At 52.9% G+C, this 23,849-nt stretch overlaps 6 protein-coding genes across 6 annotated transcripts; 3 read left to right on the forward strand and 3 right to left on the reverse strand.

Moving 5' to 3' along the window:
- Nucleotides 1–202: 202 nt before the first annotated feature.
- CkaCkLH20_04010 (proline-specific permease) lies at nt 203–1,855 on the reverse strand (the record flags this gene model as incomplete). The annotated part of the gene is made up of 1 exon (XM_038886729.1): nt 203–1,855. One exon carries the CDS (start codon nt 1,853–1,855, stop codon nt 203–205), a length of 1,653 nt encoding a protein of 550 aa, XP_038747979.1.
- A 610-nt stretch (nt 1,856–2,465) lies between these two features.
- On the forward strand, nt 2,466–3,551 carry CkaCkLH20_04011 (uncharacterized protein; the record flags this gene model as incomplete). The annotated part of the gene is made up of 1 exon (XM_038886730.1): nt 2,466–3,551. The coding sequence occupies one exon, from the start codon at nt 2,466–2,468 to the stop codon at nt 3,549–3,551; it is 1,086 nt and encodes a 361-aa protein (XP_038747980.1).
- Nucleotides 3,552–9,457: 5,906 nt separating this feature from the next.
- CkaCkLH20_04012 (uncharacterized protein) lies at nt 9,458–11,790 on the forward strand (the record flags this gene model as incomplete). The annotated part of the gene is made up of 5 exons (XM_038886731.1): nt 9,458–9,936; nt 9,999–10,076; nt 10,144–10,626; nt 10,681–11,393; nt 11,444–11,790. 5 exons carry the CDS (start codon nt 9,458–9,460, stop codon nt 11,788–11,790), a joined length of 2,100 nt encoding a protein of 699 aa, XP_038747981.1.
- A 3,155-nt stretch (nt 11,791–14,945) lies between these two features.
- Nucleotides 14,946–15,856, reverse strand: CkaCkLH20_04013 (uncharacterized protein; the record flags this gene model as incomplete). Its single annotated transcript, XM_038886732.1, has 2 exons — nt 14,946–15,375; nt 15,429–15,856. 2 exons carry the CDS (start codon nt 15,854–15,856, stop codon nt 14,946–14,948), a joined length of 858 nt encoding a protein of 285 aa, XP_038747982.1.
- A 314-nt stretch (nt 15,857–16,170) lies between these two features.
- CkaCkLH20_04014 (uncharacterized protein) lies at nt 16,171–18,671 on the forward strand (the record flags this gene model as incomplete). Its single annotated transcript, XM_038886733.1, has 5 exons — nt 16,171–16,241; nt 16,311–16,493; nt 16,545–18,070; nt 18,128–18,277; nt 18,538–18,671. 5 exons carry the CDS (start codon nt 16,171–16,173, stop codon nt 18,669–18,671), a joined length of 2,064 nt encoding a protein of 687 aa, XP_038747983.1.
- Nucleotides 18,672–19,886: 1,215 nt separating this feature from the next.
- CkaCkLH20_04015 (beta-galactosidase) lies at nt 19,887–23,105 on the reverse strand (the record flags this gene model as incomplete). The annotated part of the gene is made up of 5 exons (XM_038886734.1): nt 19,887–20,104; nt 20,162–21,935; nt 21,991–22,099; nt 22,151–22,274; nt 22,328–23,105. 5 exons carry the CDS (start codon nt 23,103–23,105, stop codon nt 19,887–19,889), a joined length of 3,003 nt encoding a protein of 1,000 aa, XP_038747984.1.
- Nucleotides 23,106–23,849: the final 744 nt, after the last annotated feature.

The following is a 23,849-nucleotide window of genomic DNA, read 5'->3' on the forward strand; positions in this document are numbered from 1 at the left end:
TAAATAAATGTGTACTCCTTAGAATCTCTAACTCAAATGCTATTACGAAGAAGGCTGTCTCTGCTCTATCTAGATAATACTAGTGAGGGCTGGATTAGTCGTTGGGTCGGTGACAACGACAGGGCGATGAAGACAACGTGAGCAATCTTCCGACGGAACCATATCGCCGATTTGGATACGTATGCTCCTCCCTATTCTGTGCCTACCGGAAAAGGAGACTCCAAACATCGTACCACTTATGACGTTTGCAGGATACAGGAGCTTCCGCTTCTATAACCTCCTGAAGACCAGTACGCAGATCAACATCTTCGGCCGGAATGACCCAAGGAGACTTCCAATCTCGTACGACCTTGTGTCCCATATAGAACGCTAAGAAAATAATGATCCCGATATACGTGGTGATGAAGTTGGCCGTGCTCCAGTGGCCGTCGAGGAAATTCGTAAAGCCGCTGAGGAGCAGCATCAGGGAGAACAACACCACGCACACGTACGACGCGTACGGCTGGAACACGGACCGGTAGGGGAGCTGGTCCACGATACCCTGCGCAAAAGTCGCCTTGCGAAAGCGGAGGTATATGCCGCACATGCAGATCCAGCTGATGAAGCCGCAGCTGTTGATGAGGTTGACGAACCAGTTGAACACGGTCGCGGACGACTGGCTGAGGTTCATGAACGCCAGGAGCGAGAAGGAGGCGCTGAAGGCGATGCTGAAGTAGGGAATGCCCGACGCGGTGCAGCGCTTGAAAGCCGCGGGAGCGATGCCGAAGACGGCCATTGAGTAGAGCGAGCGGCTGGCCATGTAGAGCCAGGCGTTGCCCGCCGACCATGCGGACAGGAGGATGACGGCGTTGATGACGGAGTCGAGGCCGCGGATGCCGGCTCGCTTGGCACCGATGGACCACGGGGAGGCACCCGCGTCGCTGGCGCCTCCCAGGAGCTGGGGATCGTCGAAGGGAATGATCATGCCGAGGAAGAAGGCGCTGAGGACGTAGAATATCACCAGGCGCCAGATGAAGCGGCGGCCGGCGCGGGGGAGGTTCTGACGAGGGTTCTGCATCTCGCCGCCAGTGATGATGAGGAGCTCGGGCGAGAAGACGAAAGCAAAGACCGAGAAACACCAAGTCGCGACAAACGCCGCCAGGACCCCTACAGGCCCGTCGAAGATGTAGTGGTTGACGGCGCCAGGGCTGTTCCAGTACGCGAAACCGATGGCCTCCTTCTTGGGGCCCCCGCCGGTAGTGACGACGAGGGCCATAAATAGCATGCCGATAATACCGAGAACTTTGATCGAAGCAAACCAGAACTCTACCTCGCCGTAGACATGGACGGGGAAGCAGTTCAGCGCAACAATCACGACAAGAATGATGGCGATCCATACGCCAGTGGGCACCGGCTGCTCCCAGTACTCGATGACAAGACTAGCAGCCGTGATCTCAGCGGGGACGGTGATGGCGCAGATGTACCAGAACATCCACCCCAGGGCGAAGCCCATGCTGCGAGAGAAGAAGCGATGTCCGAAGTAGGCGGTCGTAGAGCCAGGAACGGGAAGGTATGAGCTGAACTCAGTCGAGCCGGTGACGATGCCGAATACAAGTAGCGAAGTGATCATGTAAGAGACGAGGAGAAAGGCAGGTCCGCCGAGACGAAGGGCCTGGCCGGAACTGACGAAGAGGCCGGTGCCGATGGTGCCCCCGAGAGCAATCATCTGGCTGTGGCGTGTTTTGAGACCGCGGTGGGTTTGGTGCTGTTCTAGATTTATAACCTCGCCGGCGTGCGCGGTTTCAACCTTCGCGAGGTCGACATCTTCGGGCGCATCTTTGTGGTCTTCCTTCGAGTCGTCGGTTCTCAGAGCCATCGTGGCCGTGAGAAAGAATTGGAACAATGGGCTAATAAAGCAAGAGACAAAGGTTGTGATCGATGTATTCGATCGGAGTAGTATGTTGTTGTAAGTGGTAGACAATGCGTGCGAAACACAACCGACTCTCCTGAACTCTCAGAGTTTATAATACAACGTAGTTCCAACCCTCTGAATTTATACTAATTGGCCCCAGGTACTATAGACAAAGATGTAACATGTTATCACTCGAGGCGGCAATGACGGTTGCCTTTCGATAGCTGATGAGTATCTATCTCGGTGATTGGCATGTTGCGATGGTGACTCGGCCAAAGAGGTGACTCGGCTCAAGCAAAGATCGGGAGGGGTTGCATTTGACTCGGCCCAGAAGGATAGCTTAACGGTCTTGGTCCGGTGTTGGTGCCGATTGCTGATAACAACGCGGGGTTGCCCCAAGAGCATTCTTATACAAATATCCCGGGATTCTCGAACCGAGCTTCTAGTTGGGCAACGCAACTTGGAGCTAGGCTTGACATCAATCACAGCTTTTTCTCTCCAAAAAGACTTTAGTAATTTGTTAAATACGCAAAGAAACTTGAGAGACGCTTGCTCAATACTTCCTGGCATCGAAATGTCTCCGACCAAACCCATCGTCATTGTCGGGGCCGGAGTATTGGGACTCACGACAGCGGCTGTGCTCCAGGACAGACATCCACGGACCCGCATCACGATCGTCGCCGCCGAAGTGCCCCTGACCCCTCCTTTCGTTGACGCGCCGCGTCCGTCTGTAGACTACGCCTCAATGTGGGCGGGTGCGCATTTCCGCCCGACCCCCGGGACCGATCCTCGCGGCCAGCTTGCCTCCGAGCAGGTATGGGCTCTAGAGACGTCTCGTATCATGCGGGATCTGGCCCTGCGTAGCCCCGAGTCTGGAATTCAGTCGGTCAAGGGCCGAGAGATCATGGAGTATCTGCCCGAGGACAAGGTTCACTTCAAGACGGGCGATGTCTATGCGTGCGGCGATGGCGACGAGTTCCGCGTGCTGGAAGAGGGCGAACTGAACCCGGGGGGTCGCTGGGGGTGCGAGTACAACACCTGGATTGTCAATGTCAATATCTACTGTCGGTGGTTGCTTTCTCGGTTCACCAAAAACGGCGGGAACGTGCTCCAAAAACGCCTGGCTCGTCTAGAAGACGCCTTCGACATCCTGCCAACGGGTTCTCCTCCACCTCTCGTCATCAACTGTTCAGGACGAAACTTCGACCTGGATCCCAGGTGCAACGCCATCCGCGGCCAGACAGTGCTTGTCAGGAACGCTTACCACAAGACCGCCACGCGTCACAACAACGACGGCACCTGGTCTTTCTTGATCCCCCGCCCCCTGGGAGGGGGCACGGTTGTGGGCGGTACCAAGCAGATGGGGGATTGGGGCACCGAGATACGGCCACGAGAGACGGAAGACATTCTCGCGAATGCCGTCAAGTGCTGGCCGGAGTTCGTGTCCAGAGTGGAAGACTTTGAGATACTTGCGGTGAATGTTGGTCGCCGACCATGGAGAGACGGTGGTCTTCGTATCGAAACGGAGGACCTCGGCCATGGCAGGATAGTTGTCCACGGGTACGGTGCCGGTGCTCGGGGATATGAATTAAGCTGGGGGGTGGCTGGTGACATTGCCCAAATCGCTGGCGGTGAAATTGGTGAGATTTCACGTCTTTGAAACTGTCTTCTTGTAAAACACTATCATGTAGCGCCAATGATCAACACCTTCAGACACCACCCATAGCGAAAGCAAACAAGAGCTCCTGTTCCAACCTTGATGGTGAGAGTTCATGATAAGTCTGGGCGAAAGAAACAGTCGTTTGGTAGCGAGTAACGACCTTTGAGAAAACTGAAGTTGTGGCCTTGACGGCATACAATGGTTGACCGCATTTGACGATGGGGTTGTCTTCACGAGCGTAACTCCGCAGCTTTTCACAAAGCTTCTTACTATAGAGCAGAGGCAACAATCAGAAGGTCCCCTGAAATTGCAGGCTACATAGGAGTCATTATGTTGCGATCATTCCCAAATGAAACCGCAGAAGGCGTGAGATAAGCCGTTAGAGGGACGTCGCTGGCTGCGTGTTGCGGCGTAGCCTTGCCCGTGGAGTAGAGTCTAACTCTACAGACACGTCAGATGCATATCAGGGGCCGGTGCCTACCGTTAGCTATGGGGCCATCTCTCAAGTGCTTTGGAGGGGGGAGGTGAAAGGTCTTCAGTTAGATGGGAGCGGGTGATAACGTATTTCACTAGCAGCGGACGCGGAGCATCCCGGCCATGCTTTCGTTCGAGATGGAACTTCTGATTGCTTCTCCTCGATTCTAGCGGTAGATCAAACTAACAAATAGAGTAAACCAAACAGCCAGTTCGTCGTCCAAGAATATCACTGACCCAGCCATTAGACATCGGGGTCTTTGCATAAGAGTAGATACTTGTTTGCCTGGAAAGCGCACTGTATCGTTTGCACGTTCCCAAAATACCATTCCGCATGCGGTTGTACAGCCACACCGTCCGGAGCAAAAATGTATTTTTCTTCTTGAATGCCAATGACAACGATCCCCCCCGGCACAACCCTCTTTGCCAACTCGCTGAGAACGACGTCGTATTCTGACCGAGGGATTTCCCATAAGAGCACGGTCGCCACATCGAACTGATCTCCCCACCCGCTCGGCACGTCCTGTAGCTTGCTGCATAGGGCATTTGTTGGACTGATTTTGTTCTGTTGCACGGCCCAGGCGTATGCGCCTTTATCCGGTTCGACGCCAAATACTGTGGCGCCTAGCTTCGTCCATTCAGCTGCGTTGAATCCAAAGCCGAAGCCCACGTCCAGAATAGTGCTCCCATTGAAATGGATTCCTATCTGTTGGAGCTGTATCGTCACTTCTGCAGCGATTTGTTTTTTTCTATCCACTGTGGAAGCATCCATGTTGTTGCGGCCAGCCAACTGACAGTGAGTGTTGTTTGAACAGTAAGTTGGGAAATTGACAATAGTATCAGTAGGCGTAGGCGAGTAGATCCAATATCTTGGAGGTCTTGGTGATAGCTAAGAGTACTAGCGAGGTTAATCACAGAGTTGACTGCTGAAGAGCTATATAAGTCTGAACTTAAGAGGACTCAAGCTTATCCTGTATAAGAGTCCAGGTCCTAGACAGTTCCTTTGATCACTTGGGTGAGATGTCTTCTTTAACTAATCTCTTTATCTAGACTGATCACTGTTCCTGGTCCCACTGATCGATCACTACCGAATCGCTCGGGGGTGATCCAGTCTGCCGCTCCAACAATTCTTGCGATATAAGCCTCCTACGAGCCGGCAGCTATCACATACGACCATACCCATTGGAAAACTCGGGATCCCGTCCGCTCTCCCTTAGATAAGCCAATGAGGGCCGGATTAGTAGTTGGGTCGGTGACGACCAGCGAATACCTGGTGTTGTATGTTTTTGGTGTGGTTGTTGATGCCGTCTGTTTTTGCCCCACAACTTCACGATGCCTGACCCCGACTACCAAGACCCACAAACCCTGGATTTCCGTGTCCCCCTGCGAACGTGACTTGCGGTGAAGGAAAGGGTCTTTCTTGTCTGGTTCGTTTCTTTCCGGCTGGGTTGTCTCTGATGACGTAGCGGATAGGCAGGTGAGCGATGTCGTGGAACATAGAACCTGGCGTGTCGCGTACGGCGGCTTCGAGCCTTTCGGCCAGGACGAGCGCACCGTCCAGGGGACAGGTCGCGCATAAATCAACAGTTGGCAAATTAAAAAAAAAAAAACATATCCGGAGAGCTCTCTGACTAGACACATGCATGTGTCTGCTCTGTATTGCAGTTGCCGTCGTTTGAATCGCATCCCGTACGGGTACCCGTACCCTTTTGCACCTCGGGTACTTAGGTAATAAAACCCCCACGTTCGTCCACTTTACAAGCTAAGGCTGGGGAAGTCTGCCCTTCTTCACGGTCGACGGGTCACAGGCTCTTATTAGTCAAGAATTCGAGTGTTTCTCCCCCCTTCCTCCGCAAAGATCGCAAGAAACCGTTACATATCGGGAATCGGGATACAACTCGTGAGAAGCGGACGCGGGGGGGAGGAGGAAGGGACCGGGTTTTTCTCGGTTCGATGCCCCGCCCCGATGCAGCTCTTTGCTCTCGAGCACACGCACTGTTCAGTAGTGTCACCAAACGGACCATCGTGAGCGATGCTCGCAGGAATCTGGATCAGGTGGGCCGTCATGTGGAGTCGCGGCCGGCGAGATGGCAGCGATTTATTTCAGGGTCTTGGTACAGTGCCAATTCCCACCGAGGCCCTTGTAGTCAGTCAATCGATCACACAAGAGACCGTGAAGTTGGATATAATTCGAGAATGTGTGAGGGATGAAAGAGATGAAGTTGGTTGCATCGTCTGGGGTAAAGGGCGCCCGTGGCAGGGTGAACCCTTTTTCTGGCTTGCTTGCCCAACAGCATTTGGCGGACCTTTGTTGTATTGGGATGATCCCGAAAATAGCGAGAGGCAAACAAATGGAAACCTGGGAAATGACGTCGAGGGTCGGAAGCGGGCAGCCGACCGTTGTGGGCCCCGCCACGGCGACGCGCTTCGGCATCGTCGTCGTCGAAACGGGGCCGTGTGCTTCGCCACGACGACCGCTGGAAGTCGCTGGAAAGTCGGGGCCAGGCGGGCCCTGACGCTCGTTCCCTCACCTCGAACACTCTCACTCTATTTTTGACATGTGCGAGCCGCAAACCATGAGGCTGGACTGGACTGGACGGTGGCTGGCGATCCGCCACGATCGGGCCGTGGTGATCTTCAATCTAATCGTCTTATTCGTAGTTCGAAAATCGAAGTCGAAAATCGAATCGGCTGGCTGGTAATTGACAATTGGCACATGAAGCCAGAGTGCATCGCGGCGAAAGAGGTTGGGGGGGTATCGATCCGGTATCTCATGGTCCGAAAGGCCGACCACGGGCACAAAGGCAGTCGGTGATCCTTTCCCTCGGGACGCATGGAGGATACCCACAAATCGAGTCAGCAAAGGCGTTTCACGTGCGAGATCAGCCTCTTGGGAGGAATTGGGAAAAGTAGGTCGGTTTTGCCCCGGACTAGACAGCTGTAGCGTGTGATTTGGCGGTTTGGCGGCGTCGGGCGGGTAGCGTAGGAAAAAGGGAGGGAGGGATTGCGAATCTGGAGTTGAGTGGGCTGAAGCAGATTGGACGAGAGACGAGACGGGGGACGCGTAGCCACTGGAGATGGAGATAAAGCTGGCCCAGCATTTTGGTTGTTGCTCACCTAAGAGGGGGGTACTGCGTACCTAATGGATTAGCTGAGAGAGCATGCGAGCGAGGAAAAGGAGCCGGATGTGAGGTAATCAGTACGGCACCGCCAATCTCTTACGGCCTCGTCTTTTTTTGATTGTGTTGGCAGATTGGCTACGCCGTCCCGTCCGGTCCCCAGATCCCAGTGTTCCCAGTGTTCCAGCGTCCCAGCTGTTCCATCCATTACCCCCCTGCGCCAGGCCCGGATAATCCTCATTTCAGGGGAAAGAGGGACTGGCACTGGCACTGGACAGATAGAGTGGAAGTGGAAGGGAACATCTGTTAACTCTGAGGCCGAAGGAGGGCCAGAAAAACGAAAGAAAAGGAGGTCTCGTGCTGCGTTCCTGTTTCCCGACGAGGCTCAGAAAGTCAACCACCTTCAAACCATTTTCCCGAATTTCCCCCCCTTCCCCGACCATCTGACACTCCTTTGACCATCATCCCCGACTCGCCAAACGGGCACATGACCGACTTTTGTTGACCCTCTCGTTTTATGCCCATTGATTCTCTTCGCTCCATTCCGGCGACGTACGTACCGCTGCGACCCAGCCCGGCAATCTACTCTACCTTACCGGATACCAGTACTCTGTACTCTGTGTCCAGACCGGCAAACGGCCAACGGCGCGCTACCGTTTGCCTGTGGTGCCTCGTGCCTAGCTCCCCGTTCACCTTCGTCATCGGCGTGCTGGTGTCATCGCAGCGCTTCTCGCTCGTGCTGAACGACTGGGGGCCATTTTCTCACGGTGCCAAGGCGACGTCAGTAGATCTGCGCTACTACCGGACACATTGCCTCAAGCTAGACGCTAAGCGCAGGGAACGACGCGCGAGCGTGGAAAAAGAAGATCCAAGGAAGGAGAAGCAACCTTCGACAAGACAGCAAAGCACAGCACAGCACGGCTGCCAGCAAGAAGAGAAAGTCCATTTCTCCCTCACCCGAACCCCATCGGCTCCTGCATCGTTGCGTAAGGCATCAGCTGTCTGCCTGCGCTCCTGCCGCTGCAACCCTTGAGCCGACAGGCCGCAACGACAAAAGAGGTTGGCATCTGGTCATCTGCTTGGTGTCGGTATCTGCAGACCACCTCGAGTTCACCTTACCCCCCGCCAATTGCCCCCGTCCCCGTCTGCCTGCGTCCCAGTCAGACAAGAATTGGCCGTCCAGTAAGAGTCAAGCGCTTTTGCCAGAGGTACGAGAATACCTTGCATAGCATCGAACTCTTTTTCCTGGGATTCCTGCTTTGGAAGGGCTAAAACAGACGAGACGAGACGAGACGAGACTCTCAATCAATCTCGACGACCAGACCGGGACAAGCAAGCTTCTGTGCTCTTATCTCGTCTGTCGTCATATCAGACCAGCCCTGCAAGGCACCACCGTCCTGTGTTGTTGCCATATCTGTGGTGAAAAAGACAAACCAAAAAAAGCCAGGACAATTCGACACCCCTCCAAAAAAGAACGAGCTGAATTCAATCGAGCAACAGCAAGAAAAAAAAAAGGCAACTGTGAGATTCACTGAGCTCAGTGTTGGACATTCAGTGTTCAGTTGGACCGGGAACACTGAACCTGAAAACGCGGGTATCCACAGTGGAGCAGCGAGTGAAGTGGATCGAAAACCACCATTTCCCTGCTCTCCAGTGGTCTCCCAAGGATCACTGTGTGTCACTGTGCAGCAGGTTGCATCGATAGCATCCACCCCCGAACCAAGCCGGACTGTCCACCTCACCATCACCACATCACGCATCGTCCTTCTGGATCACGTTTTTGGTCTCTACCTACCTAGAGTCTAGAGACACTTCCCTGCCACTCACTACCATTGCCTCACAGCCTGGCCTGGGCCCTCCCTTCCAGCCCAACCATTTCCCCTTCTCCTCCCCCAATCATTGACCCCTCCCCCAGTCCAGCTCAGCCTGTATCGTAACGCTGTTAGCGGTCCACGGCCAGCTCGCCCGCCTGCACCTGCAACTGCAACACCCCAGTCGCCAGGTCGCGCTACGTGCCGATACGGCTCCTCGCTGCTGCAGACAGTCCCTGATTGATCCGTCATCTCTCTCTTTCTCCGTCCCGTGTCCGTGTCGACCGTCTGTCTAGGTAGTTTCTTAGACCCGACTCGAACCGCATTCTTATCTTCTCCCCTTCCCCCCCAACCTTTTCAATTCCTCGTGAGCGGAAGGGTGCTGCTGCTATCAGCCCCATAACCGCCCAAGATTCCCTCCTCACAAGGCAGAAGACTCCCGTCCAATATCCCCTTGCGGACCCTGCAGTCCCGCCCTGACCAGACCGAGCAAGCGACGTCATTGCTCGCATCTGATCGGGACGACAACCCCCAACACGACCGTGACCGTGACCGCCGCCACACCCAACAAGATTCTTCTTACGACAAACAACACCATCACGGTCCAAGGTCATCTGAGGACTCGTACGGTTCCGGTTCTGAATCGTCCTGGACCGACACTGGGGATATTGCAGAGCAGCTCGCCGACGAAGAGGACCCCCTTCGCATTCAGCTCGCCAGCGACATCGATGACGAGCTGCTAGCCGGCGTCCACAAGAGGCATCCTTCTCATCACAAGAACCAGAAGCCGAAACGCGTCCGCATACAACTAGACGACCACGCCCGCCACGACAGCTCCCCCTCCCGTCGTGGAGAGATTGATAAGGAGGCTATCGAGGTTCCAGACATCGCCCAACCCCGTCCGACTCGCGCCGAGCGAGTCATCGGCCTCATCATGTCGGGCGGTCACTCCATTCACGGCCTCACGGGCAAGGCCCTGATGTATGCCTTCCAGATGTCCAATTCCTTTGGTTCCGAGCACGATGGCTGACTTCACTATGCAGTTACTTCACAAGTATTTTCGTCTCATTAGGCGTGTTCCTCTTCGGTTACGACCAAGGTGTCATGTCGGGAATCATCACGTACGTTACCTTCCTGTTTGCTGACCACGCTGCCTTGACACGTATGGCTAACCGAGTTGCTCTCCAGCGGCACGTACTTCAATGCCTACTTCCACCACCCCTCGAGTCTCGAGATCGGTACCATGGTCGCCATTCTGGAGATTGGCGCTCTGATTTCGTCCCTGATTGTGGGCAAGGTTGGAGACATCATTGGCCGCCGCAAAACAATCTTCTACGGCTCCATCGTCTTCTTCATTGGCGGTGCCTTCCAAACATTTGCGAACGGTATGCCCATGATGATGCTGGGTAGAATTGTCGCCGGTCTGGGTGTCGGTGCTCTGTCCACCATTGTGCCCGTCTACCAGTCGGAGATTTCTCCTCCTCACAACCGCGGAAAGCTCGCCTGCATCGAGTTCTCCGGCAACATCATCGGCTACGCCACCTCGGTCTGGGTCGACTACTTTTGCAGCTTCATCCAAAGTGACATGTCGTGGCGTGTTCCCTTGTTGATGCAGTGCGTGATGGGTGCCCTGCTCGGCCTCGGCAGTTTGGTCATCGTAGAGTCTCCAAGGTTGGTGCTCCGTCCGCGCTGTGTGACTGTTTTGCTTTCCTGACACGTGAACAGATGGCTTCTTGATAATGACCACGACGAAGAGGGCATTGTCGTCATTGCCAACCTCTACGGCAAGGGTGACATCCACAACCCCAAGGCCCGCGACGAGTACCGCGAGATCAAGATGAACGTATTGCTCCAGCGCCAGGAGGGCGAGCGGACGTACGCCGAGATGTTCCGACGATACAGCACCCGTGTCTTCATTGCCATGTCGGCTCAGGGGCTTGCCCAGCTCAATGGCATCAACGTCATCAGCTACTATGCTCCCATCGTTTTCGAATCCGCTGGCTGGGTCGGGCGCAATGCTGTGCTCATGGCCGGTGTCAACGGAATCACCTACTTCCTGTCGACCATTCCCCCCTGGTATCTGGTCGATAGGTGGGGCAGAAGGCCGATCTTGCTGAGTGGTGCGGTTGTCATGACCGTTTCCTTGTCGATGATTTCGTACTGGATTTACCTCGACATACCCTCGACGCCCATGTTGACAGTCATCTTTGTCATGATCTACAACGCGGCGTTCGGCTACTCGTGGGGCCCTATCCCCTGGTTGTACCCCCCGGAGATCTTGCCCCTCAGCATTCGTTCCAAGGGTGCCAGTTTGTCGACGGCCACCAACTGGGCCTTCAACTGGCTTGTGGGAGAGATGACGCCCATTCTGCAGGAGAACATCAAGTGGCGTTTGTACCTGGTGCACGCTTTCTTCTGCGCCGTCAGTTTTGTCGTTGGTGAGTAGCATCGTGACCCGCAAAATAAGCATCCCCGCTGACGATCATAGTGTACTTCATCTACCCCGAGACTTGTGGAGTCCGTCTGGAGGAGATGAACTCGCTGTTCGGCGACGCGAGCACCGTCATGGGTACCCCGTCGGTCCACGCCGCCGACGATACCGGACCTCTCATGCCCGGCTCGCCGGTCGGCTCCTACCGCGGCCGACCTGCCTACACGGCCCAGAGCGCGATCCCCGGACTGGACCTCAACCCGCCCGAGATCCCCGACGGCAAGGGTCAAGACGGCGAGGCCAGCAGCACCATTAGCGGATGGGTGTCGAGGGTCGTCAGTCGCACGCGGAATCAGAGCAGCAGCGGCAGCGGCAGATACCACCCTGTCAACCAAGACGATTGAGTCGGAGTCGACGCGCACTAGCACGCGCATGCGGATCAGCAAGAAGCTTAGATGGTTACTTTTGCATATAGACGGCGGCAACGTTTTCCTTCCTCAATGTCGCAAAGGGCCCCGTGCCCAATCTCCCGGACTGGATAAGTCAAGGTCGAGCCACGAGGTGTTTGTTTTTATTCTCGGTGAAGAGGCTTGCGGCAGATGGGAGAAACGAAGAAGGCCGGGTCGATTCGAGTCAAGAACTTAAAGAAGAAGAGAAGCGTTTCAGAACGAAGACGCGAGGGTGCATCATACCCGCGGGAAAGGAAGAGGTGGAAGGAGTACATTGCGTGTTTTTTGATTTCGAGGGCGTGTGTTGTTTTTGGTCTCTCTTTACAGTGTGTGAGTGAGTGAGCGGGATGTGTCTGTACATAAAATTCTTGTATGTCTACAACGAGCGGTCTCTGCATCGGAATCAATCACGACAAGAAGGCATCGTTTTTACGTCTTGGTTGCGTCGTCTAGTCAGTGTCTGCATATTGCTGCGCTGTGGAGGCTGACCTGGTCAGGCATGTGTTTACTTTCTCGGGAAGAGTAGGTGTACGATTGTTGAAAACAACCACCCTCTAACACTACCCTACCTATAGTGATACTTAAAGGGAGGCAATCTCATGTGTGACATCTCATCACCGTACCCCGTTGACCGCCAAATTGTTCTTCCAGCTTGGTCTTGCTACTCTCACACTGTGCCTGGAACACAGGACTGGCTCTCTGCGCGAACCAATCAGCCCAGTAGAAGAGTTTTATCGTCTAGTGCCGTCTCGCGCCTGTGTCGTCCGTCGCGCTGTGCGTATTCTTTGTGGTATAGTGATTCTGTGAGTGAGGGTTTGCTGCTGATGGATGTGAGGTGTAAGGGATAGCTAGTGCTGGTGATCTTTTAGTTCCCACTTCACTACTACTTCCCATATATCCAAATTTGCGTTTCTCATGCGCAGAAGAGAAGTACTAGTTGTGTCTTTCAACACTGGAAAGTACTAAATAGGATGATGAGGGCAGCTGGAGCTAGCTGGGAGATGAGTAGTAATGCCACAAGCGGTATTAATAGGTGCTTGGCTTCACCTATCTGGGAAGTATAAACTAACTGTCACACTGAGGTGGACGATTTCGGCATTAGCGGGAAGGCCTGAGAACGTTATAGATACAAGGTCATCTAGGACTCTAGTAAGTGCTATGAGGTGCTGGGCTGACCTAGCTGAGATGGGAGAGGTGATGCTTGTCGTTCTGTGTCTTTCGTGTCCGTCTCGCTGTGTGTATTCTTGTAAATAAGTGCGTGACGTTGTGAAGTTGTGAAGTTCTGAGAAGGTGGTCCTGTGGCCGAGGTGGTAAAGGATGAGTCCTTCTTATGCAGTTGCAATGTTTCACAAGCTACTTAGCAGTTTTCTTGTGGTTGAAGCAGCTGTTGTGGGCCTCTCTTCCTAGCCCGTCCAAGTGACTGCCTCACTGGCTGTTCCACTGTACGAGGAGCTTGACAACGGCCTTGTGTGACGGGATACGGGGGCTGTTCTCTCATATAGAAAAGTCACTGATTGTATATGATTGCTCTTGTCTGGCGTCTGTGGTCAGCGTCGTTGTTGTATTTGTGCGTATTCCTTCTGGGGCCGCTGTGGTTTGGGATGAAGACTGGGGTTGTTTAGGATACTAGGTTCAAGCTGTTTTGATAAAGAGGAACTGAAACACTCGGTCGAAACAGTTGTGAGAATTGGTTACATCAGCCAGGCTTAATAGCAGTAGTAGATGTCTCATTAAATAGCTGTTTCAGTCTTCTAATTATACTTAGAATCTAGAGCCCTCTTTCTTATATATAACTATATGGGCTGTCTGTCTTAGGAAGTTAATAGAGGATCACAGTTCTGGAATCCGTTGCCAAGCATACTCATCCTATTTCTCATGAGAATGAAGTTCTTTGAGCCTGGGTAGTGCTTATGCTTAGCACTGAAGCTGGGCTTAGGACTGTGGATGGATAAGATGAAGTAAGATGAGTGAATACGCGCAGCGGGACGGACAATGTGAACGCTGGACGACTATATGATCACAGGCGGCAAGGTTCTGTTCCCCATGCTCTGGTGTGTATGTCTGATTCTGTGATATGAGTGTTCATAGGCTATCGCTCACGGAACCATGGTCTTATTCTCATCCTAATGAGACAAAGCTTTTGCTTCCTTAAGTAGGAAGAAGGGATCCATCTGTAGAAAGAGATGGTCTACCTTTGTTAATAGTATAAAGATAGAGCTAAGAACTAACAAGCCAGGCTCCCTCAGTTCTGTAGGCTCCCTGCTTATTGTTGGTCCCAAAAAGATTTATTTTCTGGATGCTATTGATAAAAAACCTCTCTATATGTCTGAACGGTCGTCAAAGCTGTGAATGTTGAGTGGGACTAAGAATAACGCTGGTTTCCCGCGCCTGTGTCGTCCGTCTGTATGTGTACGCGCTGAATACCCTATAGATGACGGCCATCTGCTGAAGATTGAATCGTAGAGCTATGCGTCAAGTCGCTGAGGATTGGAATTGGTAGCGTCCGAGATCCAAGGTCTCATTTATGCCTAATTTCAAGAGACTAAGTATGACATTTGGTGAGGCTGCGTGTAAGACTATGAGGAGCAGTCTTAATATAGTCTCTAGATCATGGGAATAACTCGAACTTGTCTGTATCGGTTTGATGTTTTGAATGAGTAGTGTTGTATAAAGCTCTCCGTAAGTTGCAACTCTCTCTCCCTCTCCCTCTCCCTATCTCTGTCTCTGTCTCTCTTCCTATATCTCTCCTCCATCTCTTCCCGAGTATTCCTGCCGCAATGAGCGTACGTATACGGGGATGAGCTTCTCGAGGTCGGCGCTCGACGACGTATCGAACATCTTCCCCAGCGTCTCATGTGCGCCGCGCTCTGACTGAATCCAGTGGAACAAAAACCCGTCATGTTCTCTATACGTTCTGTAGATCATTTTATAGCTCGATAGTGTACGCTTTTATGGGTGTTTGGGGCATCATTTCAGACGGACTATGACGGGAAGAGCAAGTCAAGATCTGAAAGAAGGAGCGTTCGGGACTTCATCATTTCATGTCAGACTCAGGCAGTTGTAGGTCTGTGCTGTGCCTTTGAGCCCGGGGTGTGATCTCAACCCGCTTACTATCCAGACGAGTCCGTCAGGGGATATTTCCACGCCATCCATGCAATCCAGATCTGAACCGCCCCGATCCCGATACTAAGAATTCCCACGAATATCGATATCAACAAGGCCACAAGAGCAATGAAAAGTGCGTTGCCCTCGTTGCTTTGCCGATGTAACCACCGTTCCAGCTTGTTACGGGGCGGTCTACTTATGACGAGCTCATGTAGAAGAGCGAGACGATCTCCCCAGTATAGGTAACTGAAGCCCGCAGGAGGTTCTTGAAAAAGTCCGTAGCCGTCATAATCAGCACATTCTCTGTCGAATGCCGTATCCTGGTTGGCGATTAAGTCATCGAGGATGGGTACTGATTTGCGGTCGATCGAGGGAAAGAGGATCGACTGGACTGAATGCAGCGTCTCAACGAGAAGTTGCGGCGGCAAGGTTCCCCTGATAGAAGTCAGTCAATTAGTCCTAGTTCCGCGTGTTATGAAACAACTTACTTCTGCAAGCTGTCAGCCATGCTCTGGTCCAATGGGTAACCATGTTCTCGAGCCATCTCCAAGTGTGCTTTCAGAAACCCAACATGATGAAAGATGTAAAGATAGTTTTCCTTTGGATCAAAGAGAAGATGTTCGGAGATGTTGTTTGTTCCCAGGAACGTGACGTTTAATCGCTTCTGCAGTTTCCATGCCTTCAGTGCAGTCTTCTCTTCGAGAGCGATCTCGACCTTCTGGTTCATGCTTGGATTCGGGTCGATCGGGAAGGACCTTTCCATAAACCCGAGGAAGGATTCTTTCCTCGTCCATGACATTGGTCGGTATCCTCTGATCGAGTAGTCGGCTGCGGGATCGCAGTCAACCATGACCATCGCCTGGATCGCCAGGTTCGTCAGGCTTGCCATTTCGGGCTTGGATCGATTGCTTCCCATTGCTTTGCAGAGATCTGTTGAAAGCTGTTCTTTTGTGCTTGATGTGTGACTTTTCAGGAGTCCAACTGCTTGTAACACGTCTTCGTAGACTAACGGCTCGGCATTGTTGGACTTTAACTTGCTGACGGAGTCATTGTGGAGTTGAAGAAGCTCGTCACAGTAATTGAAGAACGACAAACAGTCGCCATCTCTTCCAAAAAGTCGGTTCAGAAACTCCCCCTTCTCAACGCCATTTTTCGTCTTCATGGCATTGACTTTTGAGGTTTGTGAAGTTCCAATGAGGGCAGTAGCTGCCTCGTATACGTGCGACCTGCATGCTTACCATAACCATAAGGCTGGAAGGCGCAGGCGGCAACTCGATGCCTGGTGACCCCTCATCCTTCAGGTATCAGTTATTGGCCAGACTGTAGCTGCAACTCGGCAGGATGTGTACTGCAGGCTGACGTGGATTGAGGCTTGCCCGCGTCACGCTATCTAGCACCTGCGGACAGCCTGATTTCGGTCAAACAAATGTCCCCATCTTCACCGCGAACATCTCATTCAAAATCAAAGAAAGTGCCCTAAGTATGGCACACGTATCGATGGTGCAGACGTTGGCAGAAGCGGGTATGCTCCCGTCGCAGTCACAACCTTCCTCGTGAGTGTCTCCTACGTTGCTAGAACTATACCATTATACTCACATTCACAGGTGGAAACAAAATCCTGCGAAGCCCAAGAGATCATCTCGACTACCCTTGAAACCCGAGACTAGAGCGCTGCCGACCGCCTTGCCTTTGACTGTCCATGTTCCTCATCAATCCCAGCCAGAAACCGAGGCGTTCAAGCCCTCCCGCGAACCCATCACATCAAATGATGAGCAGACATCGAACACATCGAATATCTCGGTCGAAAACACAGATTATGAGGATCAGCCCAAAAACGGCGTTGATATTGCCAAGATTTCTCAACCTTCCACCTCTCCAACTCCAGCTTCATCCGCTACCCAGAATGATGATGGTATCCCCATTCCTGGCACTAGAGGCAAGAAAATGTGGCCTTTCTTGCCCGTTTGCAGCAGTATTTGGACCACCAAGCAATACGAGGAACGGTTTGAATATGTCGTCCTCCAGCTTAGAAGGGTAGTGGGAAGCGACGCTGTCCTGCGTATGCGATCGCAGTTCATTGACTACGACTTAACCATGGCTGGACAAACAGCCGCCACTGCTTGTCCGTCTATCTGCGTCAAATGCAAGAAGAGCGATGTGAGGCCTCTGAGGAAGCTTTTCGACGAAACTGCAGGCGCTCGGCTTTATTGCTACAGAGAAACACGTTTCATGGAGTTGTTTCCGAACTGGCACGCATCCAAGCCGCCGCCCAAGCCACCTTTTAAGCTTGTGTATTTCCCCTCCATGTCGAATCCAACGAATCTGAACGCGTCTGGCGAGGACGTGATACTACATTCGAAGTACAAGGATACAATGTGTGGAGCGATGATCGAGTTCAGAGGTCATCACGCAACAATCGGGTTGACGCTTCAAATCAACGAGGTTGATTGGTTGTTGACGGTCGAACACTTGTTCCGAGAGGCCGTGGACTGTGAGCCAGATCTGTTCAGCAATGCGAGCTATGACACGGATGTGGTGCCCGATAGCACGTCCTCGGGCCTTGACAAACCCCCATTGTGGGCCAACGACAGTGACGATGACAGTTTTGCAAGCGAAGAATGGTCCGACTCGGATGAAGAACTGGGCCTCGAACACGTCCAGAGCTATGCGGAGTCTGAGATGGACGAGTACATTCAAAGCAGCAGAGCGGGAAAAGCTGTGTCGCATGGCGACGAGCACTTTTCGGGAGCATCATCGTTGCCAATCCCGTCAGTCGATGAATCAAGTCCCATCAGTTGTACTTTCAAGTTGAGAGATATCCAACCTGAGAAGCCTCTGGGCAAACTATCAAGTTCGAGTCCTTTCCTAGACTGGATATGTCTACGCACGGGTTGGGACCTTGACATTGGGAAGTTGCGACAAAACCTGGTCTCCGTGGCAGCGGACCGGCCTTCTGTACTTCTCGAGAAGATAGCCGAAGAGCCAAACAAGCTTGAGACGCCAGTTTACGTGGTTTCGGGGAAGCTTGGAATCAGGTCAGGTACATTGATCGGCAGATTCAGCTATCTTGGATCCCGCTTTGGGCTGGATATGGCTAAGGTGTGGACGGTGATCCTGGACACTTCCAAAGGTGAGTTCCAATCACCCACCACGACGCTTGAATAAGTACTTACTGAAGAGTCGCCAGGTGTAATCGCTGGTGAATGTGGCTCTATCGTCATTGATAGAGATACATGCCAGGTGTACGGGCATGTCATAGGCTCGGACGTTCTTGGACACGCTCGCGTGGCGCCACTTGTACACGTCGTCGAGCAGATCAAGATCTCGGTTGGCACGAGTGAAGTCTTGCTGCCTAATCACGCCCACACGACTAAAGTTTCTGGCGCAAATTCTGCCCTCCGAGATCAGGATTTATACGAACATCACACACAGCAATATCGATGGGGTCCAGCACCTGAAGATGATCAGGTGGAGTCACAAAACACGTCAACTCAGATGCGACCAGCATCACCAAGCCGTTCTGACTCAACAGACTCTCTGGAGAAGATGAGGTGCTCGTTTGAGTCGCTTGATTTCGGAGACTTGACGATTTCACAGCCAGCGCCGCCTCGAAGTTCCGCACCGAACCAAACATCGCCCTCGAGTCCTCCAGGCAACAACTCCGATCTCCCAGTTGCAAACGTCCGTCGGCACCTGAATTCTCTCCAGAAGGAGATGACGCCAGCCTCTGAACCAAAGCTGACTTCTCCGCCGCTACCTGTACCCTCGTTCCTTTCCAAGCGTTCGTCTTTCAGCGACGTGAGCGATATCCGCCGATCGAGAAGACGCATGGATCGCAGCCAGGCTGTACTTGGTGATTCCTCAACACCAAGATCGCAGAATGTTACACCGCCACTAGAATCTGTGACAACCCTAGGTGTGCTCCAGTATGGGGAGAACTTCCAAGCATCATCGATAAAGATTGATATTCGAGGAAACATCGACAAGGGGTTTTTCTTGAGTGAAGGTGATTGGACATGTTACAGAAGAAACTACTTTTCTTGCAATTGCAGTTTCAATCTGAGTCCATTCTATCCCGGGCAACATCTGACCTTCACCCCGTCAGGAAGTACGCAAGCAATGTTGGTTTCGGGTTTTGCCATGTCAATATCAGCACGCGTTTCTGACAACGATTCCCTCTCGATTGACCTGGTGCAGCGCAGGCCAAAGAGAGACGAGGGTCCAACGGGAAAACCAGAGAGAATACGTCTTCGTCCTAATTGCCCTCAGCGAACTCCCCTTGGGATTATCCGACGACAGGCAGATGCCCGGAGTTTGTGGTCATTGGAGCAACAGCCATATATAGCGCCAGTAGGCTATCCGATGTCCCTGGGATTGAATGAATCTGACCAAGACCGCCCCCCGGAATCGCACACTTTCGAAAGAGTTCAGTTCACGCAGGCCACAACTAACAATGGTAAGCGCCGGGCTGCGCAAGAATACTTTCACATTCTCATTGAGCTATGGGCCGATGTTGGGGACCAGCATTCCGATTCGTTCATACGGATTGCTTATCGCAAGTCAGCCAAGCTCATTGTACGGGGGCGATCGCCAGGACACTACCAGGACGAACGAAGTGCCTTCTCAGGAAGTGGTCATGAGAGCAAAGTCGATTCATTATCAAGCTTACTAGACTTGCTCACGGAAGCAGCGTCCGTTTTGTGAAATTGTTTCATGCTGTAAAAGTGGCACGGGCTTGGATTTGATCAGAGAAAGGCGGGAAACAAGAAGATACACAGCCAAAAAGGACACCGAGGACTGTAAGAGGGGCTACGGGGGCGAGGAGTACGGCTGCTACTGAAGCCCATGATACTGCAGAATGCTTTTCGTCAATTTAGATGTCTTGTTTTGACGCTTAATTTTGCATTTACAATTATCAAGACAAGATGCTGATAGATGGACTCTTGTCAATAGACCCCGGTTCTCTGCTCCCAAGCCGGCTGTTTGGTCTGTCTTGGCTTGCGGTAGCCTGACTGAAGCACATGATCCGCAGAAAGGTTGAAACCTTGAAGACGGGCTCCCGTCTCTTCGAAAGCCCATAGAGTGAGCGCGACGGTGTTATCGCCGTTGTAGTTCAAGACACCCTCCGGGACCGGATAACGTGTCTGAGGTCCGAGATGATTGACTGCCGACAACGTCAGTTGAGAAAACAATACTGTTCTTCAGCTTCGAGAAAACTCACTGTACTCGCCAAACTGATATCCGTTGATAAACAACTGTGCGCGGAAGACAACCGGTCTCCCCTCACTCGTCGTCACGTTCTCGAAGACGAAACTGAGCGGGATATCGTACCCACCAGGTATATCCAACTCGAAAGTAGTCGTATAGAAAGCGATACCTGCATTCGAGATCCCTTCCAGCGGAGACACGACTGTCCAGTTAGAAGAAGGTGCCCCTGGGAGGTGATAGCCCTGCCGCTCGGCATACATCGCACCCTCATTCAGCGGTCCCCGTGTCTTGTCGACGTACTTCTCGCCGCCAAAGTTCCCCGTCAGCTTCCATGTGACGTCGGATTGCGAATGCCCATCGAGGTCGTAGTTCAGGATACCCCGCGGTGTCTTCATCGCCTCGGAGTGCACGTAGAAGTTCATCGGCATGCCCATGTGGTCGATCACCACCGTGAACACATGATTCGTTGCCGCTTCGAGAGGCGGGAGCTCGAATTGCTGCGTGTAGTTGGTGGTGTGAGGGTCGCCTGCGAAGGAGCCGAGGAAAGTCCCGTCCAGCCAGACCGAGTGTCCGTACGCTTGGCCGCCTGCTGTGTTCACGCTGAAGAAGGATTCGTTGCCGGCGGCGGTGAAGTGGCCCCGGTATATGAGAGAGCCTCCGTTGAAGCCGTAGTCGCTGCAGTAGAGTGACGTCGGTGTTGTGAGGTTGCGGGGGTTGTTGCTCTGGGTCAGTGATGCTGTTGTCCAGGCGGAGTCGTTGTAATCGGGCTGAACCTCTGGGAAAGAGTCGATCGATCTCCATTCTAACGTGGAGAGGTTAGGGAGAGTGAAAGATGGTTCTTGAAAAGCGAGGTTGGCTTTCAATCTGCCATTATTCCAAAGCAGAGACTCTACGGCGAGGCCGTTGAAGCTGAGAGCAGAGCCCTCAGGTACTCCGCCAAGTACCTCCAGCGTTGTCGTTTGGTTCAGGTCCCCAGTAAGATGCAGTGTGTTGTTGGAGAATGTTGCGTTGCGAAGGAGATACGGCCCTTTAGCGACGATGGGAGTCTTGCTCTGCCTTGCCGAGAGTTGTCCAGTGGCTGCATCGGGGAGGTCCAGGATCCAGTGGTTGTACGCATCGTTCCTCCAAAGAAGATGGATCTCGAGGTCGCCGAAACGGACAACCTGCCGGGTGTCCTTGACGCTCCAATGGACGACCCTGAGCTGGTCAACCTCACAGGTCGTCACGCAATCGCCGTTCTCGAAGCTCGGCTCTCCTAGGGAAGACGCTACAGCGAACTCGTGCTCCTCGTCGTCTCCCCCGTACAGAATCAACAGCGTCTTGTTCCCATACTTCTTCCAGGTGAAGATTTCGGCGGAGGAGTAGACCAGGTTCACGCCGCCGACGTCGTAGTCCGTGACGTGGATCTTGGAGTCCCGTCCATGGAGCGAGAGCTGCTCGCCCATCACGGGGATGGTCACGTTTCCGTGAGATGTCGGGACGCTGAATGTGTAGGACGTAAGGTTGTAGGAAGCGTAATCGACGTGACGGACGTAGTAGAAGCGGGTGACGTTGCCGACAATGGGGACAACCTGAAGCTCGGGGGTGCTAACGAACTCAGTGGTTGTGTTCTCCTGTGGTATGGCAGTGAGGTAGGCTTCGGAGGCGTGTAACCAGTGTGATTGAATCTTGGCCTGGCTGTACTTCTCACGATCGACCCCGCGGTTCTCCCTGATGACGGCACCGTGGTCGTATGATGTATAGCCTTCTGGGTGGCCCATGTTTCCCCAATTGGTGCCGCCGTAAGTCTGGAAAGGTATGAGTCTCGACTTGGGTTTGCGTGTAAGTGCGATGTGATCTTACCATGTACATATTGAGGATCTTGATTGATCGAGAGACGAGTTCCTTGACGAACACTCGAGCAAACTCTTGGTTGATCTTAGCCGCGCATTTGTCGACACCGGCGCCACCCCTTTTGCTTCGTCAGGTCATATCTCACAAGTGGGATCTCTGTTGGCCTTACCATGGGTCAGGAGCACCGCCTTGGTATTCCAGCACCGAGTACGGAGTGCTTGGGCTCTGCCGGAGATGATTCTGGTACGTATAAGTGAGACTGCTCAAAGTTGACCAGTCAGTGGGATCAGCACCTGCGACAATCTGTCAGCTTCATTGCACAGGTTTGGTTTTGCATAGCACTCACAACTGCTATAGAGGGGATAGGCGTCATGAGCGTATATGTCAAGTTCTCCTTCTCCCGTCCCAGGCGCCCAGTTACCTAGCGGCACCGCGTCGTTAACAATCAGGGGTAGTTCAATCCCATTCTCTCGGAACTGAGTTTTCATGAATTCCATGTATTTCGGATCCAGAAGCTTGGAAGAATCGCCGAGGCTGTCTCCTCCAACCGCAAGAGTGTACTCGTTCTCGGGCTGGACCAGAACAACCGGCCCACCTCTCGTGATTTGCGCCGCGGAAATGACATCGAGAACCTTTGAGACGTAGTTCGATGTAGCATTGATGTAGTCTGGCGCCATGGATCGCAGTTCTCCCTTCACGCGCTGAAGCCAGCCGGGGAAGCCGCCGCCAGATAGCTCCGAGTTGACGTATGGACCGGGGCGTGCGATCAGATAGAGGCCTGCCTCGGCGCCAGCGTCGATGAAGGGCTGAAGGTCGAAGACATCGTCCATGCGGACATCACCGGGGGTACCCTCGACAAGGGCCCAGTTGACGTAGAAGGACACCGCATTGTAGCCGAGGGCTTTGATCTTCTGGAAGACGTCGAGCCAGAGACCTGGGGAAGGAAGACGCCAGGGGTGGAACTCGCCGGAGAGGACGACGACACGTTCGCCTCGGATGAAGAGGGAGTGTTCGTCCCATGTGACTATGTCCTGTTCAGGGTTGTGTACATCATCTCGGACGATGATGGCCTGAGTCAAAGGGAGGAGTAAAAGCGAGAGAAAATGGAAGAGAGAAGGCCTCATACTGACAGAACTAAGCGTATGTTAACTTGGATCTGACGCAAAAAGGAGCTGGCCCCTTCGAGATGTTTGCTGAGCTCTCTCGGCATCACCTTCTTATAGACCACGAGCTGAGAAGAACCCGTTAAACCCATTCCGTCCTCAATCTGGCTGAGCCGAACCATTCGTATTCTTATACGAACTCTCGACGTCCTCGCCAAAGAAGCAAACAAAACCCGCGGGAACATACATCGGTAACATCATGGTTAGATGTCTTTTGGCCGGACAGAGTATCATCGCTCTGGGGTGCGGATATCGGGGCTTGTGCCTGTTCGTCCGCACATCGAAGATCGACGTCATCTACTCTGCCGTCTCTCAATATCCCGAAAGCGAAGTTTTGTGTCTATCTGACCGACAAATGACATTTCTTGGCTGTCTAGAACGGGATGTCTTGATGGCTTCGCGGCAAGGTGACATTGCGGGGTAAAATACCCTCCGCGGGGCTGTACGAGTATATGCCGGCATCCTAGGCTATACGCGTATCCAACTTGACCTCGCTCGACGAAGTTCATGATCCAATGAAGCTTCGGCCGTAAAAGACGAGGTTCGTGTGACTGAACCATGGAAACTGCAAGCGTGTCAGCTTAGCCACACATCGGACGCGACTACCCTTACGACTTTCAGTCTGCCCAAAACATCTCTTCGGGAGAGACAAACAGCGCTACTACTTTGATTTGTGTATATATTAAAACAGAGGTGATTTTTCTT

Source organism: Colletotrichum karsti (assembly GCF_011947395.1).
Source record: "Colletotrichum karsti strain CkLH20 chromosome Unknown Scaffold10, whole genome shotgun sequence".
In the NCBI taxonomy this organism is placed as follows: Eukaryota; Fungi; Ascomycota; class Sordariomycetes; order Glomerellales; family Glomerellaceae; genus Colletotrichum; species Colletotrichum karsti.